Source organism: Caretta caretta, chromosome 13, assembly GCF_965140235.1.
Source record: "Caretta caretta isolate rCarCar2 chromosome 13, rCarCar1.hap1, whole genome shotgun sequence".
NCBI classification, from domain to species: Eukaryota; Metazoa; Chordata; order Testudines; family Cheloniidae; genus Caretta; species Caretta caretta.
In genome coordinates, this window is record NC_134218.1 from 23,112,977 (window position 1) to 23,135,158 (window position 22,182).

General features: G+C 45.2%; 1 protein-coding gene across 1 annotated transcript in view; it reads right to left on the minus strand.

The window, feature by feature from the left end:
• Positions 1–2,434: 2,434 nt before the first annotated feature.
• The window catches only part of PPP1R16B (protein phosphatase 1 regulatory subunit 16B), a 102,623-nt gene continuing 82,875 nt past the window's right edge, over positions 2,435–22,182 (minus strand). The window contains exons 5-11 of the mRNA XM_048820868.2: positions 20,983–21,086; positions 17,478–17,602; positions 14,075–14,200; positions 12,946–13,021; positions 11,748–11,877; positions 10,717–10,885; positions 2,435–9,979 (exon numbers count right to left, since the gene is read on the minus strand). Of these exons, the coding sequence (XP_048676825.1) occupies positions 9,458–9,979; positions 10,717–10,885; positions 11,748–11,877; positions 12,946–13,021; positions 14,075–14,200; positions 17,478–17,602; positions 20,983–21,086 (1,252 nt within the window). The 3' untranslated portion in view covers positions 2,435–9,457. The remainder of the gene's footprint in view (positions 9,980–10,716; positions 10,886–11,747; positions 11,878–12,945; positions 13,022–14,074; positions 14,201–17,477; positions 17,603–20,982; positions 21,087–22,182) is intronic.

The window sequence follows — 22,182 nt, forward strand, 5'->3', positions numbered from 1 at the left end:
TTGTACTATGCCACTTGAAAAGAGGGGTACGGGCAAAGAAGCGAGAGCATCCAAAATCCCCGCTGCCCATCCCCTGTTATGAGCCTGTTGCATTTAGCAGAGGTAGGGGGAAAAGTCCTGAGAGAAAAAAGGGCTAGAAGCTTTAGGTCTGATGAAACACGGAGGCAAATTAATGTTTCAATGGCAGCAAATGGTAGGGAGAAAAGGGCATTACCTTTCTGCAGGGGGATGGGAAGAGGTAGCACAGATTTAAGGGGTCTCTGTTATTTCACTGCCAGCTCCAACTCTGCTAAATGCGAACGCTTTCTCTGCAGACAGCTGCTTCTGCCCTGAAGCTGTGCCTTCACAAAGAAAAGAGGTGTATTTTTCACCTGTGTTAGAACCATAGTGAAGACAAAAAGAAAAGGAGTACTTGTTGACAGGGACACGTTGGAGGGATACAAAGGGGGGCACCAGCTAAAGGGGGGGACACATGCCCCCCGAGGTGACCTGCATGTTAAGGACAGCTACATTATTCTGTTGCGTCTGCCCCATTGATGACTGGAGATAATTTTTAAGTCTTCTGAAGCTGGAGAATGAGTTCAGGATGGTACAGGCACAGTGAGAAGGATTCTTACATTTGCAGTCCTCTGGAAACAGTGCTTCCGGAATACTGAAAATGAGTCCAAAATCTCATTCTTGATGGGTAGCAATTTAGGCACCATCATTTTGTATGTATAGTTGGGATTATATTTTGCCATGTGCATTATTTTGCATTTAACACTGAATTTCATCTGCTGTTTTCTTGCCAAGTCACCCAATTTTGTGAGATCCCTTTGTAACTCTTTGCAGTCTGTTTTTGACTTAACTACCTTGAGTAATTTTGTATCATCTGCAAACTTTGCCACCTCACTCTTTACCCCTTTTTGCAGATCATTTATGAATATGATGAAGAGCACTGACCCCAGACCAGTACAGACCCCTGGGGACACCTCTATTTACTTCTCTCCTTCTGAAAATGGGCCATTTATTCCTATCCTTTGTTTCATGTCTTTTAACTGGAGTGCCTGGGAATGCTTTCAAGATCACCTAAGAATCCTTAATAAAAGGCTTCCCACTAAATTAAATAATCTTAATCACCCCTTCTTTGTTTATAAACAAACTCCCTGCACCAAGGGCAGAAGTCCTTAGCAATGCCCTTCCCTCCCCCCCCCCCCCCCCCCCGCGATTGGGGCGGGGCATGTGACCCTTCCTCCCTGCAGGTAGGTTACCACTGGTTCAACCTACAATTCCTTGTCTTCACTACAGTTTAAACACATTAGTTAACATGGGTGCATTTTTCAGCTGTCAAGCTAACTTTCCTAGTGAAGACAAGACCTTAGTGGCAGTGGAAAACTCCTGTAGCCCTTACGGTGGCTGGATCTGCTGGTATTTGTGATCAAGGGAGGGATGACATACACATCTTCCCTCACTCCAGGGCTTATCTATACAGGAAAGTTATACCGGTGTAACTGTGTGCATGCTCTTCTTCCAATATAAGCCAAGCTGAAAAAAGTGTCCATACAGAATGTTCTACTGGTATAACTAGTAAAACTTTCCTATTAAGACAAGCCTTAAGAGGCTTAATTCCTTTTCTTCCTCCTCTCTCTGCAAGGGTCTGTTCCCAAACTTGCAGAGAGATAATAGCCCCTCTCCTGAAGCAAACAGACAGTGGAATTGATGAAGGACCAGCATGACAGTTGCACATTGGCCTGTTTGTTATGGGGGATGGGGAGGGGTTTGTGATTTTTACTGCTCCTGTTATACCTGTGATGGTTACCCTCAGGCCCCAGTAGAGAGAGCTGCAGCAGTGCTTAATTTGTTATGAAAGAGGTGCCGGTGCTCAAGCAATTATGTTCTGGGGCTTAAGGAATATTTTACTTTTATAACTGATGTGGCAAGCTCAGAGGTGCCTGGGCTCTGACCTGCCAAACCCAGAGGTGCTGGGGCTCAGCCCTGGCACAAATTAAGCACTGAGTCAAACATAACTGCTGAGTCCTCAATTGTGGAAGAAAAGGGTGATGGTTCCTGGGTATTTGAGGACGTATGAAAGAAGTCCTTGCTACTGTGGCAACCTGCATGTACAGGATTAATGAGGAGTCCACCATGAGCTCAAAGCTCCATGCAATGTTAAATCTGGTAATTAAGGACACCAGGCCATGGGCTTGAACACTAGTCAATTCCCATCATCCTAAGACCTCACACTTCTGTTAATCATCGGTTGATTTAAGATCACTGCATTTTATCCACCTGCCTAGCTCTTCCAGACACATTATGTTGGCAAAGCCCATGGCTGCATCAGAGGAGGAAACACATTTAGGTACAGTCCACGCAGTGGTGGTACATTGTTATATTAAAAATCAGATGCCATAGATTTCAAACATATTAAGCCAGTAAATAAAGACCCCATCTGCAGTTCCTGGTATTATCAAAAGAAATTTAATATATTTTTTAAATTAAAAAATTCAATCATTCTATTAAAGACACTGAGAAGTCAGATGCTAATACTGTCATACATATCCTGTTGGCATGAGATTTACGTACAGTTTGATATTTAATGCATTGCTTCAACATGTTAAGAAACCATCTTTTCATACTTACAGTAGCAATATGAAGTTAATTCCATACAATATCAAATATCCTTTTTTAAAAAGTTTTAAATATATTACTCTGATTGCCAAAATGCCATTTTTATACACAAAGCTGCTAATACAATATACAGTTCTCTTACATTATTTTTTCACATAAAATACATTTTGTCAAGTTTTATTTGTACATCATTTACTACAGCTCAATGGAGTCATGAATTATTGCAGACGGCTGGGCATCCTTTTGATATGTCCTGGATATGCAGCAGCCGAACCTAGCTGTACCAGGCCTACAAATGCCACTGAAGTTGGTTTACTGCTTCCTTCTCCTGGAAAAAACGACAAAATTGCAGTCTAGATGCTGAGAAGTCAGATAAGGCTCAACTAAGGGTGTATCCACACTGGCTATTTGAAAACCTGTTCTCCACTGGCTCAGGTGGAGGCTGGAGTATAGACTGGGCTCAGGCATGGGACTGAACACCAGATAACTTAAATGCCTGACTCTTCTTTCTAGACCTTCCACCATTGCTACCACCAATAGAACTGCAACAGCGGAGAATTACAAGCTGTAAGTTTGCAGTAGCAGATGCACCCGTAAAGAATCCAAGCATACTCTTCCTGTGTAGGCAACTATACACTTGCAGCTTTACCTGCATGAAGACAGCAGGATCAGGCCTGGAAACTGCTCAGTAACTCCAAACCCCACTTTACAGCCTTAGAAAAATTACAGTGTCGTGTAGTAATGGACTACAGCTCATAATACTGCCATTGTGTTTGGGCACTTACTGTACAACAATGAAACATTTTTTGTGGACAGAATGTGATGTGCCAACACCATCTGTTAAAATACACACGGACTTGGATCTCATTGTGTACCCTTATGACCCGAGAAGAACAAAGCTAACCTGGAGTTTTCACCTTACACAAGTTTTCATTTATAAATCAGCCAGTTACTAGTAAGATAATACTTTAGGAAGAACATGTAGTGCTCATAATGTTTGCACCAGGACATCAAAGCTAGAGAAAGAATAAAGATTTTAATGCTGGCACCAGACTTGATGTTGGAATCAAGTCATGGCCAGTGGACAGGAGCCAGAGCTGAAACTCAGGTGTATGCCAGGCCTGAGTATAACTTCAACCATAGCCCCAAACTAACACAACTAGAACTCATTATGCTTTTATTCCAGGTATCACAGGACTGCTGAAAATCTGTTTTATTTCAATTCAAATACAATTTTGGGTGGGAGGGAAGATTCCCTCTCCTCTCACTCGAAAAGCAGAGAAGAGAGATGGGGGAACAAAAGAAGCAAAACAAAACTCTGCAATTCAAATTGAAAAATTTCATAGGAAGTGAACATTTGAAAAAAAGAAGATTTTCCTTTGAAAAGCCATTTTGTCAAAACAGTTGAAGCCAGCTGTACAGAGTAGCCGCATTCTAGTAGCCACGTGCACTTAGCTATTTTTAGCTAGCTTGGTAATACATAGATATACCCATAGACAGGGAGAACACCTCGAGGCAGGCTGACCCCAATTAAGCCACTGAGATCTTTTAAAGAATAGTTCTAGGGCTTCCCCCAGTGGACTATTCCTATTTCAGTATATGACCGATAGTGTTTCAACACAGAAGGCTGCGAGAACAGATGCCCAACATCAAGGTGAAGTGTGCTAAGAATGAGGCTCAATGCAATTTAGGGGATTATAAATGCTCACATCTACCTACAAACTTATCAGCGAAAAGCCACTTTGCATTAACAGAATTCATCATACCCATTGGGTATTGCCCTGTCTCATTATTGCTATTTACCGGAACTCTCCCTGTGACCACTATCCCCTTCCTTCCCTAACACAGGGGAGGCTCTGCCCTGTGTAACATCTCATCAGAGCCCAAGCTAGAACACTAGGCTCAAAACTGTGGAAGAAATTCAGATCCAGGTCCATACTGAGGCCTTGCTCTAAGAGCTCAAATGGGACAAGAAATTTCAACATCTTGAAGGGGAAAGTTTGGATCTAGGTCTGAAATGAGAACCTAACTTTATAGTTCAAGCCCATCTCTAACAATTAATAGCCTATTGCTATGCATATTGCTGGGCTGGATCAAGAGCTGGCAGAGACTGCTCCCAGGCACTATTATGCATCTGAAGAAGGTCCTTTAGCATGGCAGTTGGAGCTCCCTCCAACTCTTCATTAGCTTGCTAGCAACCCTAGGGCCCCAGTATATCATGAAGGCTTGCATGCAGTAAGGTTGTGCCCATACACAACTCTCAGGGTGTGGTAACTAATAACTGGATGATAGCTGGATCAACCTCCTCAAAAGCTTGGGGAAAGGTGGATCTGAAATTTACACCCTGGGCTCATGTCTAAGAAAGCTAGAGTCTGACCGGCTTCCCCACTGATACTCAGATTTTAATAGAGCCAGGCTGCCCTTGCCTACAGGGAACATGCATGAAGGAGAGGATTGTACCAAAGAGGCAGGGCTAGACAGCTGTGTAGGCTTTAGGGGGAACAGAGTTTGAATGGTTGGGCCAAGAACAGAATGCTAAAAGAGAAGAAAAAATTTCTACTAACCTAAGTGCTAGACATGCAAATCCTGAGATGGTTTCTATTCTCAACTTTTTAGTGGCACTAAAATCTCCAACAAAGTAGCTGAGTGTCAGCTATTGTACGCCACAAAATAATCAAAGCATCCTTCTGGAATGGCCCCCAAGTGCTAGATATTACAGGATTGTAGCTATAGTGCTTTTAAAAAATGAATAAGGACTATATTCTTAAAGGAGGGCACTTGCAATATATCTACAGAAGTGCCTGTGCACCTATCCTACCCGTGAAAACCTGCATTTGCATCTACCAAATAAATACCTGCCGGTGGATTAAGTCCCCATTTTGTGCTCCGAGATATCCATTCGGTGCTTACTATCATCACTTCACACACATGTTGAAGTTGTCTACGCCCTGCCCATGTATCCCTGCTGGTGTCCCATGGCCCTCTGGGCATTCCAGCCAACAAGTCACTTATGCCCTTGTTTGAAAATTTATCCCAAGCTGTCAAATTGATTCACATCCTTAAGGAGCCATGGAAAGGACCCTAGACTGACTATCCCATTCCCAAATCCCTACATGCACCAATGGTAGGTAAAGCTCATCACTGCCTGGTGCAGCTCCTGGAGCATTCACTAGTTTCTGGCTCTTCTCCATTCTGAGATAAATTGGAGATAAATTACAAGTTATCACCAAGGTTATATTTACAGCCCCAGAGCCATAACAGCCACATTAAGCAGCTCTAAGGCCAATTTTATGGTTGCAATGTTACAGCAGTCCAATTAAGGGAATATCTGTGCAACCTAGCGCATGTAGCATCTCTTCCACATCCCCAATAGTAAAGCCATTGTTGCTTAGTTAGACATCACAACATTAGCTGGAATAATGAAATCCTGGAGATTATGTTAATCAGAGATGTCATATTGATGCATCAGAGCTATTTGTCTACATTACGCTGGATTCACACTGCTTTAGTGTAGTAACTAACCACTGTCAACGAAAGCAAGCCCCAAACTATATAATTCCATCGCATTCAAGTGTCTGCTTTCTATTGGCTGGAATGAGATGTAAAGCCCAATACTCCTCTCACTTTCACCAGTGTAATCGGACTTCATTGGAGTCACTTCTGATTTATGGCTGGTGTGAGTGAGAAGGAACAGGCCATGACCTGATATCATCTATCACTGGGAATACAGCTCACAGCTGTTCAAAGCTTAGCATCGGCTGCAACTGATGTGCAGCAGCACCAGGATAATTCTGCTCCAGCGATTCTCATTCCTGTGGGGGTAATGGGAAAAGGACATTCCCTAGTAAAAGGGGAACATCTTCATTCCATGATATCGAGGCTAAAGTTGTTAAGACTGTCTCAGAAAACTTGATGTGTTCCATTCCCTGGAACTCTGGGTAACCATATGACACCACCAGACCTACATACACCCTCCAACAGAGTTAGCTGCACAGGACTCTTCAATTATCTGCTCAACTCCTTTAAGTTGGGAGAATAGGAGCTAAGCTCCCTGATGGCCCAATAAAAAAAAAACAAACACCCTCTAAGGTTATCATACAAGTTCAAACAATGCAGCAGTGGAGTGCCAAGGCAGGCAGGGCATCAGGAAATGGAACAGGAATAGCAGGTCAGCCCCTTGAAAATGGGGCAGGAGTGTCAGGCAGGATCCCTGGGATAATGGGGAGGAGTGACTGGGTATGTTATTAAATACATTAGGAAAAGATGCCTTCGCTGTAACAGACCTTCTGAAATCTGACCTGACTTTCTATCCCCTATGCCAAAATTCCCTTCATTTAGGGAGAAAATGGGAAGGAAGGATAAGTGGACTGTCAGAGTCCAAAAGACTAAAGCGTCAGCCTGAGAGGAAGCTCCAACACCTGCCAATACACCCTGGCACCTTCCTTGTGGTAACAGATGCCCATCTCCCCTGCCTGGGGGGTGCAGATACTATAATGTGCAATGTCCTGCCTTCTCCAGCAGAGGGCGAGATGGGCCCAAATCCCTATGCCACTGGATATGGCACTGCAGACACAGGCTCCATGCAAAAAAGTGCGACATCAAATTCAACTCTGAAGGAAACAAAGCAAGGAGTGTGTAAGCCCTCCAGACAACTTGATATGCTGCTTGTACCTAGTGGAGCTCCCTCTTGCTTCCTTTCCCTCATATAAGGATAGTGCAACTCTGGATCCCACCACTGTCAAAAAGCCCCTGTTCATTGTAACACCACACATGTCTCACTAACACACTGCTAATCTCCCTTGTAGAGATGGAACAATGTTTCTAGTTGTGGGATGGCTTCACTAACATGCTGCCTCATCTTTAGGCCAGTGTCTCCTGTTTTCCAAGCCATACACGGTTGAAAGGATAGGTGGGGAGGAGTCAGAGAAGAGAAAGTCCCTTACCAGACTTAAAGTCCCTTACCAGATTTAAAGTCCCTTACCAGAAGGGAATACAGTATTGCTCTCAAATAGCAGCTGAAAAGAGAGGAAGATGCATGGAAGTTCCATGGTCTATGGCAGATGCTTAGCTGGAGCACAGCTACAGTGCTGTAAGCAGGATTCTACCCAGTGATGGCTCAGGGTGGCATCAGGAACCCAAACAATCCTGCGTTTTTCAAGTTTGGGGCCTACGCTGCACCTATAAGACAAACATTCACAGATGCAGACTGTGTGCAATGGCCCCTTTGTGCAGACAAATATATTGTAGATGCAACTTAAAATATTTTGTGAAGATTTTGCCTGTTTATTCTGGACTGTCGTGTCCAATTCCCTAGAGCTGATGCTCTGCTGGTAGGTGCTGTCTCCTTGCTCCTACCATTCAGGTGAGGGTTTTGCTCCCTGAAGGGCAATTGCAGAAAGTGGCCTGCCAATCGCACACCCCTTGTTACACCAAGCCACAGATTCCTCAAACGCAGCCTGGCACACAGTTAACACATGCTGCCGGCTTCCTATCCAACAGCACTTCACTAGACCTCTCCAAACTTCATTGCTGCATGCTGGCTTTTGCTCAGTGAAGAAGCCACTTTCTCTCTCATACAAGATAGCTATTTCTGAGCCTTTTGCTGGCAGCTACCGTACTGCTGCTGGTGACCCCAGCATAGGGTCTGAAAAAACACTGGAATGCTGGGAAAAAATGTAAAAAAATTTCCATCCTACTGTGATGCTCAACAACCAAAAGCAATGATTTAGCACTGACACATTTAGATGCTCGAGCAGCTTAGCCCCAAGAACACAGGTTCACACACAAGAGTGTTAAAACCTAGTGAGGCTGGAAATATTTCCATGCCATTTTTACTGGAAGCAGGTATTTCTTTCCCCTTCCTTCCTAATTTAAACAGAGCCCTGCGGTTCTGGCAACCCAAATACAATAGCACTCTGCTAGTGCAGCAGAGACAGACAGCAACAGAGACCATTCTAGTTTTTAAGCTGAGTGAAGCATAGAGAGTAAAAAGCAGCACCAACAGGGAAGGCAAGATTGTTAAAAATGAATGGATTTCACTAATCTAAGGGTCTTAGTAATACAAGTAATTTGTTCTTATCCCATTACTGACCCTGTCAGTCAGCATTTTATTGCCGGAGTTTATTCTACTGGATTTCCATCAGGAGTTCTGCTTCAAACCCAATGGCGCTGCACAGCCCCTGCTTTCAATTACAGTAGCCCACAAACTGGTTTGCAGCTTTTGACAGTCAGCTGCCACAATGCAGGCATCACACAACTTCCCGAAGTACACGCACTGGGGATGTGCCCAGCTTCACCTTTGTGTAAGCAAACAAAATACACCGAAGTTTCAAAGTCTGCACTTGCAACTCCTGGGCTGTTTGCACAAAGGCAGGGGTCTGACCAAACATTCTTGAGGGATACACCTATCACATCCACGAGTGAGAGGCAGGCCCAGTGTGTCGCATTCCAGAAGCTGGGTGGCTCCCAGCAGGAGGCTCAGAAAGGGAGGACTCTAATTCAGATGGTTTTGTCTTTCAAAGACCCTTCATGATTTAGAGTGGAGAGCCCCCCACTGTCCCTTTCATAACACTGCCGTGAGGCAGAGTGGGATAGCTTTTTTTTACTGCACGTGAGGACGTGTACTTCATTTCTCCACTATGGGCCTCACTCTGCCAGCCTTACTCATTTGATTGCAGTGGGGTTACTGGCCAGGTAAGGTACTATTCAAGATGAATGAGGCTGGCACCATCAGGTCCTATGTAACTAAACTGAGTTCTCCCCATGTGGAGATGGAAACAGCCCATCCACAATTATAAAGCTAACCTGGTCACCCACTTTTAGTCTCCTCTGAGGCGAGATATGGATGACACTAGGAAATCCTGCAGCACCCGTGCACTTTCTCCTCCATTTCATCCATGGGAGCTTTGAATTTCAAGAGAGGGGGATCGCCACTGGATGCTGTGTAATAAACCGATGTCCCATTGGAGCTGTAGGGAGAAGTCCTGGAATCAATCAGGTGCTCCTTGGCCTCGCCCCCATTCTCAACTACCCCACTCACGCTGGTGCCAAAGTGGGTGCTGAGGAAGGGGTGGTTAAGCAGCTTAGCTGCAGCCCGCTGCCGCTTCAGTTCAGAAAGTGTTTGATGACTGCGATCCTTGTAGCCACACCAGATTTGCTGAGAGTCAGGGACACCGGGGCTGCTGTAGGGCAGCGCTTGACTTGTATTACAGTCTGGAGCTGTGTGCATTTTCCAGATGTCCCCGTTGGAAACCGAGTACTGGTAACTACTGGCCGGTGTCCTGAGTCCATTCTGGAGGGAGGACTGAGGGTCACTCTGTGTGCTTTTGGTTGCTAACTCAGGAAGGAGCATAGACTTCTCCAGCTCTGAATTCTGTAATGAGAAAACATTAAAGAGAAGCAGCTCCCAGTGTACAAGCCATCCCTTCCACAGCTTTCGAGTCCAGGCTGGTCTCTTTTAATCCATTCCTGCAGCCAAAGAGTAGCAGCAAAGGGGTGAAATTACCTGTCCCCCAGCCCTATTATTTCATTAATGTGTGAACTTCAAATCCTAACTGGGACCAGTTAAATATTAACATAGAAGGACAGTTCCACGTTGGCTTTCCTTTTAAAAAACAAGGCAATTAAATGCAAAAAAAACCAAAACCCCACCTTATGTTAGTTCAACATGATGGTAACTGAATTAAATAAAGATAACCAGAGAGTGCAAGATCAAGTTCTTCTAGAAACATTGGCCCATCCACATTGCAGCTACATAATGTCTATTAAATGCACATAAAAATACACACAATTATATGAGAACATGAGTTTTTGCAATTGCCTGTCTTTTGGGGTCAGATTCTGGCCTCATTTATTTTGTTGTGAATCCCACATCATTCCTTTCACTTCTAGAGCAGTACTCCTGATTTACACCAGTGTAGCTGGAACCAGAATCTGGCCTTGTATTTAAATGTGTGCCCTTAACATTGTCTTTAAGATAATCTAGGTTCTCACACAACACCCATCACCATAGTGTCCAAGTACTGATAATCAACATGCCCATTCACATCTCTGGTTTCAGCCTCTTTATGAATTTTGATAGGAAAGTAGAACATGAGTTTGGTTCCTTACTGGATCTGTGTTCTCTTGGTCAGATCGAGCCTCCATGATTTCTCCAGCATAGCCTGAGTTTCTCTGTTCTTCCGTTGCTCCCATTTGCTGCCAGACAATGGCCTCCTTTTCATACTCCTTCCTGTAAAGGTTGGTTCGGTCCGAAAGACTTGCCCTCCTCACCACCTTCCTGAAGGAGAGAAGCAGGGAGCAGAGACTTTAGCAAGATGGGGCAGTGAGGGAGCTCCTTCATATCCTCCTTGCACTTTACAGCATCTTCCATCAGTGTCTAGGAGCACATTACAAACATGAATTAAGCCTCAGAGCACCCATGTGAGGTAGAAAAGGTCCCTAACTCTCACATTACAGGGAGGAAAGGGAAGCATAGAAATGGTAAAGGAATTTTTCAAAGAGGATTTGGGCTCAGAAGATGAGATCTCACATACAGTTCTGCTAGTGGACAGCTTTCCACCCAGCCTCCCCTGGAGCTTTATCCATTAGTTTTGTTCTAGGAGAGGACCTGTGGACTGGTCCAGTGGAGTTCTGCAGGCCATAGCTTGAGAACTGCTACTCTAAATTCATACAGAAAAAGAATATTCTAGATAGACTGTGTGTTCAGTCAATTTGCAGAAGAGTATCAGGGTTCTGTCCTTATGTTACCTATTGCTATACCTCCACTTTTCCCCACATCTCCAGTCATTAGAGCTATCATGCAAGAAAAGATCTTTTCAAAGCATTAATCAATGATGGAACAAATACCAGTAATTTAGGAGGTGGGAAACTCCCCTATCACCTGCTACGTTTTCCAGCAGTGTCTGATGCACTGCATCATGGAGCCTACTTTTCTAGAAGCAGCACAATCTCCAAAAAAAAGCTCACTGAACAATTGGCCCAGTTTCAGCCTTTTGGAGAGTCCACTGAACTTCAGAGCAGACAGCTTTGTATCTGATTACGCTGCATACTGGGTAGTCTGCTTTCAGGTTTGGGACTGCAAGGGTGCTCTCCAGTCTAGTGTGTGGCATGATCTGCGGGAAGATCAGTTTCGCACTCACCCTCGGCTTCCCGTGCTGGAGGTTCTCCTGCTGAGGGAGGACTTATGCCTCATCTGAGATTTCATGATCACATCATGCTTATGTTTCAGCTCCAACAGTAACACTTTGAACTCCTCTTCTTCACACAAGTCTAAGGCACACACAAACCAAACCAAGCCATGAGCAGGGCTGTACTAATGTAATACACTCAGCTGAATGGAACAGGGGGTATGGGGGCTAGAGGGAGCACGTATGAGAACTACCATAATTAGACTCTCCTGCGCCACCCACAAAGCTGTGCCTTCTTGGTCTTCACAGTTTGGTAGAGATAATGGAATAGAATTGAGAAGGAAAATTTAAGCAGAACAGGAAAGCCAATCCCTAAGGCAATTAGTGGAAGCAGCATTGTCTGGGGCACCTAAAACAAGACTGGAAAAAAGCGCTGGAGAATATTCTGTGGATTTTAGCTCTGCATTGGCCAGAGAGACTGACTCTATCCCTCTCTTCTGTGCAGTGCATCGTACCTCACATCACAAAGGGGAAGAGATGTTTTGACCATTGCTTTATATTTTGATATTCTAGAAATGTAGGATGACTCTTGGAATCAAATGGAGGTCTATGGGGAAGGGAAGAAGCCTTTTGAGAATTTCTGTATTTAACCAATTCCTGTTCCCGTGGACACACAATGACAGGAGGTCAGCAGCTGGGGATAGGACTCTTAGAAATGGAGATTGGAAATCGAGGTATCAGACTTCCCTATCTCCCCCCTTCCCACTCCACACCAAACTGGCTTGGAATCTGGCCACATCAAACCAGGGTAATAAAAACCACATTCTTTGGGCTGCACAGAGTAGATGCAGAAGACCTGAAAAGCAGCAAACCATTCACAGTTCTGCAGCGGACAGGTGGAGGGGGAGCTGGAGACGGGGAGGCCATGTGGGCAGGGGTGTATGGAGGAGAGGCGGATGCTTCAGGAGCAAAGGTAACATTTTCAAAAGCACTGAAGTGACTGAAAGGCACTTACACTCTTAAGTCCCATTGACTTTCAATGGGACGTATGCTTTTAAGTCACTTGAAAAAAAAATCACACTTTTAAAAATTTCAGCCCTGAACTCCAGCAGGCTCAGAGACTCCCTGGTTGCTTTGTGCTGTTTGGAGAAATCCCAGGGATTTAGCCAAGATTAGAAATACCCTTACAAAGGAGAGAATTTGAACTCACCTATTGGCATCTCATCAAAGGCCGTCCTGGCACTCAGGCTGGCCCCATGGGACACCAGCAACTCTGCCATCTGCATCTGCAGCAAGGGAAATAAAGCAATATTCACAGCCCTGGTTTAGGCAATCAGTAACTGCATGTGATCTAAGGGACCAAGCAAGCTATGGAACAGTGGCGTGCGTGATCCACTGACACCAGGATCTCCAGCTGTGCTGGTGGGTGTATGAGTGTTCTCCACGCAAGAGACTAAGCACAGTTCCTACCAGCTCAACCACTGGGAGATTTCCCACCAGCTCTCCCAGGGAAAGCTGCTCGCTTAGAATCACCAGGGTCTTAGGGAGACTCTGAGTTTAGATACTTCCCCCCCACCCGCCCAATGCATCCAGCCCATGGGCGGGGACCCCACAATTGGGAGTAAATCCACTCCATGTCTACTTGCCAGGATGGCAGTGTGTCCATCGGCAATGGTCTCTGGCACGCATATCCTAAGGAACAGTACTAGCAGATAGGGATCCATGAGATGTGGGAGTTGGAGGGGAAAATACTAGGAACAAATCAATTCCTTGTATGTACATGTACAGGCAGAGAACACACTCCAACCCTCCAACGCTGGCACAGTGAGATTCCCTGCTTATCAGTGGGACCTGCACTCATTTCTACCCTTGGGAGAGCCTGAGGTATCAGACTTTAAAGCCGTAACATGTGGATGTCTAAAAAGCTATTTTAGGTCTTTTTTAGGGCTTTCTGAGCCCTGCGCAGCTGGTAACTAGGACTCCGGCTCTACAGGTGGAGGGATACAAGAAACAGTGCCAATGACATTTCATAGCATTCGAAAACCATCCTAAACAGTAGTTTTCCAATACATGCCCTATTCAAAATATTGGATGGTGTAAGTGTGTGGAGGGGAGGGGGAGCAAATCTTGGCATTATTAAGGCTTTATTGGCACTTGTTTGGACTTCTTGTGCCCACACCATACACTTGCTCTGCTTGTACCCACAGAGCACCTGGGTTTTGCAGACAAAGGGAGCGTGCACTCTGGCCAGAGCACTTGTCCTCTGCTTTGAAATGTGCCCCAGCCTCCCTCTGAGGTGAGCCAGCCACACAAAATAGACTTTCAACAAAAATCTTTACCTGTCCCCAGAAGGCAGCAGCATGGAGAGGTTCCCATCCATCCCAGTCCTGGATGTCTAGCTGTGCTCCATGGTCGAGAAGCATCTCAGCTGCATGCAGGTAGCCATTAGCCCCAGCTATGTGCAGCTAAGAGACCAGGAACAGAGAGTATGAATTGCTGTTTAAGGCTCATGAACTTCCTTCTTCACCAAGTAACCCAGGTGATGCCACTGCAGTGTCTGAGTTTAGACCAAGAAAAAACAGCAGTGCTGTTCAGTGCCCATTGAAGTGAATGACAAGACACTGCACCAACTTCTAGGGGAGTCTGTTTGGACCCTGGAGTGTCATCAATGTGTTTAGGGAAATTTCTGCCACTGAAGGTCTTTGGGCTGATCTAAGAAATGTCCTCCAAGGGTTTTTAACATGTAAGTGCTTTTTCACACATGTCAAAACAAAATGATATCACCATCTGTAACTATTTATGGAGAGAGAAATGTAAGGTACTGTGATGCTAGGTGCAATGTGGCAGGTGTCTGTGGTCAGGAGTTAAACACCTCCCCCCCCAACATTTTGCATTTTTATCTCAAAAGGTTCCACAGTGCTTCACAAACTATAAGCATGCAGCACCCCCACAATGCAGCCTGCTCTGGGATGGAGGATCACAGCTAAAGGGCACTCTGCACATTCCATGACAATGGGGGAAGAGGACATTCTTCTGAGATGCTCGGGAATGGATCTCTAGGACCAAGTTTTCAGCCTGGCCGTAGCCACGCTTCCATTTTTGTGGCCACAGTTTTGCACATGCTGTTACTTGCGCTCACAATTTAAGTGACTTAGACATCTAAATCCCTGACTGCTTGCAATTCAGGGAATCTGCATTTCAGATTTTGGACTCCAACGTCTGATACAAAGAGCACAAACTGCATCTGAATGTCCTTCAGATGCAACCTTAATCACAGGATCTTTCCTACTCCGTGAGGACATTTAGGTCTCTTTTGGGAGTTTTTCTTCATAGTGTCTGCTGCTGTATCCTTGATCAAAACATACCGTCTTCCTGCTCTGTGCTCTGTTTTGCAATTTACTGTATACAAGTCGGCAGCAGTCCTTCCCCCACAGAGATAATTCCATTTCAAGTGGTGTTGTACGGGGAAAGAGAACTTCTACTCCTTTCTGCACATTCCATAATGGAGAAGGAATGTGGATCATGCCACAGAAATGAAATTATACCAGTTGTCTTCTCTATAGACTTCTTTGTGTTCTCTTGTGTGTAATTTAAGGGACACTCTCAAAGCAGGGAGGTCTGACGCTCAATTTGCCCTTTTGATATCCTATCATCCACGTAAGAGTTATTTTTGTACTAAAATTGAATGCTTTTCTAAAAGAAATGCTAGTTGCCTGCACCACCCTACGAAAATGAGCCATTGCTGTCATGCATCCTAGACTAGAAGTTTGTGGCTGTCAGGTAACAAAAGGCAGCTGCAATAGTGTTTCAAAGCTGGTGGTCATTAATATTGAGAGCAGGGCCCCATTGTGCTAGGCACTGTTCTAACACATAGGCAGACAGTCCCTGTCTCAGGGAGGTCACAGTCTAAAACAGCAACATACGAAGGTGGGGGTGAAAGGAATACACAATCGGATATACAAAAACATTTGCATCCCCTCACCCTATTATAAAATATATCGAGTGCCAAATCTCATCTTCCCCTCAAACCATCATGAGCTAGCTCATTTCTTATAGGCTTTGCATCAGTGGTCATATCTTATTGAGGCCAACAAGGGGCTGCATGTGAGTGAGAAATTCTTGACTTTCACAAGGAATAGCCTGAAAGGTAAAAGCAGGCTTGATCCTCAGGGGGCAAGCTATCAAAATTATAACAGTTCCACTGTGCTGGTATGATAAGACAGAGATTTTAGAATTGCCCAACAAGCCAGAGTTGGGTGATGCTAATGGAATAATCAAACAGGATGTTCAAAGAATTGAAAATTAGTTAAAAGGAGAAACCTCAGAATGCCGTGAAAATGTAAGCCCCATGAAAGATTACTGCCACCAGAGTCTTATTTAGAGAGCCTGCCCTCCTCAGATTTTGTAACTAATGATACAGGAAAGATTTCTGAATTCCACTGACAATGTTTTAGAGTTGGAGACTTCATTACACTGCCATGGTTTGGCAACTTGTGTAATGACATCAGGTAACCTAGATACCCAGGCCCGCTGACGGAGAGGGCAGGGCAGGCAAAGGGGACAACTGCCCAGGGGCCTGGGCGATTTAAAAGGAACCGGAGGCCCCCAGCCGCTGCCGCGGTAATGGCAGACAGGATTCCCAGGGCCCTTTCAAATCGCCTGGGTGGGCCGCAGGGCTCCTAGGCGCGTGTGGGGCAGTACCAGTGGCGGCGAAGGCAGCCAGGTGGGCATGTGGAAGCCCTGGCGGTGCCAGAAGAGCACACCCAGTAGCGCAGCCAGCAGCTCGCTGGGCACCAGCCAGCACAGGTGCAGCACTGCCCAAATGTCAGGTGGACGGTGTCCGTGGCTTGTGCATGTGTGCACCAGCCCGCATGCGGTCCAGCTCTGCACTCACGTGGCAACGCCACGACAGGCCAGCAGCAGCGTGGGGCCCGGCTCCAGCCCGCCCTGCATAAATCAAACCTCAGCCATCACTTTCTAAGGGGCCCATTGACTGTTCTGTCCTGGGGCCCAGAATTGCTGTCGGTGGGCCAGTAGGTACCAAAGCCTTGTCAGATACCTCTGAACTCAAATGTCAAGTTACCAAAATCACAGCCACACAGGCTACAATACACTACACTTAAAAAACAATATTACTAGGGCACTCTAGTTTTTTTGGAAAGTTTAAGTGAGAGGCCAAACAGACTCCTTTGGGGCAACCAAAAAGATATGGGGTCAGATCCTTCCGTTGCACCTGATTCCACTAAAGTCAATGAGGATTTTTATTCTCACTTCAGTAGAAGTCAGATCAGATGCTAATGGGATTAGGAGTGATAATAGAACAACTGAATTGTTTTACTCAGCCTGCCCAAAGACTTTTCCAAAGTTCATGCTTCCATTGAAGTGTACAGGACTTTCATTGTGGGACTTCTTTTGAAGCAGCTGGTACTGGACTGCTATCAGAGACAGAATACTGGACAAGGTAGGCTAGTGATCTGATCTCTTACGGCAATTCCTACAGATCAGTTGGCCATTAACTCCAGTGGGAGTGAGATCAGGCCCTGAATTGCAAAAAGTCTTTACTCATGGATACCGTTTGTTGCTCAAAGGAGATGACCTAAAATAGAAACCACTAGCCTTCTACCTCCTCACACTGTACTTGTCTTTGGAGATTAACAAAGGACACAGACCACCGACAGCCTCCTAGAATTCACACAGATTGCAGGGACGGATGAGGGTGGATACTGTAGCAATTCTGCTCACCAATGTAGCACCTTGAATATCTGTCCTGTTCAGGTCTTGTCCTGCTGCAATCAGACCTCGGATGTCAGAGATCATGGCCTGCTCCGGGGCAGCCCGCATCTCATTGATTTTTTCCTGTGTGATGCCTGTAGTTAACAGGGAGAAAAGGAAATGGAAATGTTCTTTTCCTCTCCTGACCCAGTAAATAACAGCAATAATTGGGTTCAAATTCCTTGTCTGATCATATCTGCATGCTGAGCATCAGTCAGAACACTTAGCTTACTCTATCCGTTCAGTACCTACAAAGCACAGCCAGGTTAATAGTGCTCCTAATGGCGTGAGAATGATATTCCACCAAAATCCTACCCTGGGGACAAGGGCCAGAGACTTTAATGCCTGTGCAGAGAAAACAGGAGCTCAATTTTAAGCCCCCCGCACAGAAACTCAGCTTCTGTGCTTCAGAAAGATGAAAGGCTATCAAACCCTCGTGGCTCACAGGCAGCTAGCTGCACAGGTTGAGGACTGATGGTGTAACCACTGTTTCTTTAATCCTTTGCATGCTAGAAGCAAGTTTGAGCTGAGGCACTTCCCCTTTCAGAGGTAGCCTCATTCCTGACCCACATTTCCAGCAAGCCTAATGGAAGGGACCATCTTGGCCATCTATACAGAAGGTAATTATGTGCTGCATGGTTGACAGGGGGACTCCCCTCTCTGTGCTCAGGAAGCAGGCCCCCATTCTCAGAGGGAACTTAAGGGCTATTTCATCCACCCTGCTATTTGCCATAGGACAGTCACTGCTTATGTGTATGTTACACAGGGAAGGGACTTGGCAAGGGAGAAAAATTGCAGCTCTGGAAGGGTAAGAAATCATAGAAATGTAGGACTGGAAGGGGTCTTGATAGGTCGTCTAGTTCAGTCCTCTGCAGTGAGGCAGGACTAAGTATTATCTAGACCATCCCTAACAGGTGTACGTCTAACCTGTTCTTAAAATCCTTCAGTGATGGAGATTCCACAACTTCCCTCGGTTATTCGTTCCAGTGCTTAACTACCTTTACACTTAGGAATTTTTTCCTAATGTCTAAAATTGCAGCAAGAGAGATTTAGTTAAGCTCATTGCTTCTCATCCTGTCCTCAGTGGTTAAGGAGAACAATATATCACTCTCTTTATAACAACCTTTTATTTCCTGAAGACTGTTATAATGTTTCCCCTCAGTCTTTTCTCCAGACTAAACAAATCTAATTTTTTCGATCTTTCCTCGTAGGTCACATTTTCTAGACCTTTAATAATTTTTGTTGCTCTCCTCTGGATTTCTCCAGTTTCTCCACATCTTTCCCAAAGTGTGGTGCCCAGAACAAGGCACAGTACTTCAATTCAGGCCTTATCAGTGCTGAGTAGAGTGGAAGAACTAATTTTCATGTGTTGCTTACAAGTCTCCTGCTAATACATCCTAGAATGATGTTTGCTTTTATTTGCAACAGTATCACATTGTTGACTGATATTTAGTTTGTGATCCCTTTATAAATCCCCCGGATTCTCTTCTTAAGTACTCCTTCCTAGGCAGTCATGTCCCATTTTGTATTTGTGCAAGTGATTATTTCTTCCTAAGAGTAGTACTTTGCATTTGTCCTTAATGAATTTCATCCTCATTATTTCAGACCATTTCTCCAATTTGTCAAGATCATTTTGAATTCTCATCCTGTCCTCCAAAGCTTGCAATCACAGCCAGCTCAGTATCATGCACAAGCTTTATAATTGTACTGTCAATGCGAGACCCAGGACAGATCCCTGAGGGACCCCACTCAATACGTCCTTCCAGCATGACTGTGAACCACTGACAACTACTCTCTTGAGTACTGTTTTCCGACCAGTTGTGCACCCACCTGATAGTAGGTTTGTCTAGGCTATATATCCCTAGTTTGTTTATGAGAAGGTCACATGAGATAGAAACAGAAACCTCACTAAAGTCGAGCTATATCACATCTGCTGCTTCCCCCCATCCACAAGGCTTGTTACCCTGTCAAAGAAGGATATTAGGTTGGTTTGACATGCTTTGTTCTTGACAAATCCATGTTGACTGTTACTTATCACCTTATTATCTTCTAGGTGCTTACAAATTAACTGTTTGATTATTTGTTCCATTATCTTTCTGGGTTCTGAAATTCAGCTGGGCAGTCTATAATTCCCTGGGCTGTCCTTATTCCCCCTTTTATAGATAGGAAAATGGGGGAATACATAATCCGTACAGCATATACCCTTCTGACAGACAGGTGAGAACCCCAGCCCAGTTCTGCTCCCATCAAACTCAGCAACCAGACTCCCACTGACTTCAATGGTAGCAACAGAGGGCTCTGTGTTTAAATGAGTAGGGAATACATGAACAGATGATGCTACAATCTGAGAACCAGCTTATGAAAACTGAAGGGGTAATAGCAGTGGCTCGAGCCAGGCATAGTGAGGACAGAATGCAAGTACTGTACTGAGAGATTCTATAGTGATGGGCGCCAAAACAGACCTTAGTAGATAGGCAGATGCCAAGCAAGTGTTCCTCACCCACAGCTTTAGCAACTAGGATAGGCCAATCATGGTTACCTGGTAAGCTATGCTTAAGACACTTAGTCCCTCTTGAATGCACCCCTCCGGTGACAGTGCACCGCACCTCTCGGGATGGAATCATGCAGCTCAGCATTCTTAGACTGCATCACTGGGCTGCAGCCTCCATTTCCCGAAACCATGATCACGAGTCAGGCCCAGCTATATCTGGCACCTGTAAGTCCTTTTCCACCAGGAGTCTGTGACGAGTAGCTGATTAAAGTGACCCACAGACAGCTTCTTCAAAAGAAAGCATTATTTATTCACCCAAAGGTACAGCGCAAAGGGATAAACCAAAACAAAAGGCCTGTGCACCTGGGTCTTGTCTAAACATTGTTCTCTCCTTGCAAGGTGTGAGTAAGTTCCACTCAATCCAGGCCTGACCCTGGCTTGGGAGAGACAGGCAGTCCCTGTAGTCTTCTCTCTGTCAGAGAGCCCTCTAGCCACTGCTGCTTGTTCATCTTCCTTCTTCTCTAGGCTGGGGTCTTTAATGGTTTAGTGCCCCTCTGAGCCTAAGCTCTGGCTGGGGAAAGGTAAACTAGCTAGCCTGTCCAGAGCGAAGAGCTAAACTCAGATCCAGGTTCAGATTTTAAACTCCCCCAAAGCAGCTCTCTCTCTCTCTCTCAAAATCTAAGGTTGTCTTTTCAGATGAGTCCCTTCACAGCACGGGTTCTGTGATAATGATCCCCGTTAAGGGGGGCTGTATGGATCAGAGGATTGGTAGCTGGATAGAGTCCTTTACCGTGGGTTACTATGCAGGACTTTATAGATTAGGCCCATGAAAGTCTGGCTTCCAACAGCTGCCAAGAAGAAATGCAGTGCAGTGACTTCTACTTTCCTCAACAGGAGTACCAAGCGCCGAAGAACACAAAAACATGATTCAATACTTTATTAACCCACTTCCAATGTATTTTGAGTATTCCCACTCTTCCTTACCCTGGTATGCCATGCAGGTCTCAATGACATCGAGGGTCTGCTCATCTTCACAGAGATCATATGGCATATTTCCATCTGCATTTACTGCCAGCAAGTCTGCCCCACTACAAAGAGAAAGTCCATCATGAGGAAGTGGCACCAATATATATAGAAGGGAAGGGAAGCTCAGATGCTGCCCTATAACAGACAATATCCGACAGGTCATGGCAGCTGGGATGAGTCCTCTGAAGACCAAGCTGGGGTTTTAATAGTAATGTCTCATATTTGGTGCCCAAATACCTCCAGGATTGGACAGACACAAAGATATACAAGGCGGTGTCCATGGGACCTATGAAGGATTGACATGGGGAGGTACCTGTCCTGGAGTAGATGTATTCATAGCACACTGAGCCTCCTCTACGGGATTTGGGACTAGTGGATCTGGGCTGTGCATGTCCGCAGCAGCCTCTCCTGCGCTTTTAGGAAGGAACAGGCCAACGACCCATCGGTGCCAGAAGCAACATCTCACAATGAGCCACTGGCACCTCATTCTGGAACACCGCACCAAGCCATTAACAAATCCTTAGTCAGTGGACACTTGGCTGGCTGGTCCTCACTGAAAAGTTCTGAGTGCCAAGAGGGTTACTGGGAATGTAGGTGTGGACTAAACTAGTAAATTCCTCTCTGGGCAGATTTTTGTCTCTTGCCCATTACAGGGTTTCTTGCATCTTCCTCTGGATCTTATAGTGGTTGCTGTCGGAGGCTGAATACCCAAGGAAATGGAATACTATTCTGATCTAACAGGGTAATCCCTGTCGGTGTTCAACCTCTATGAAGTCTGGTTGTGTATTTTATATTATAACATAGCTAAGGCTTGATCTGTGATAGTTACAGCCTTTAAAAGAAGGCAGACAGCATCCACCAGCATTTTTATTCTTGTTCATTTTTCTTTCACATCAGCAGAGCAAATTATAATATAATTTACACTTGCAATGTATTAGAGTTAATTTAAGCAACTAACAGAGCATAGGACTTGACATCCTTTGGAAGCTGCTACCTTTGGTGGTCTCTGGGTTCTCTGTTCAGACACCAAAGCCTTGTGATGCAGTGTCGAAGCAAATCCTTTGATCTGAGACACCTGTTGCAGAAGCTTTCTTTGATCACAAAAACCCCACACTATGCCAACTGCAGAAAACCTGTCATCCCTCATCCTTAGAAAGA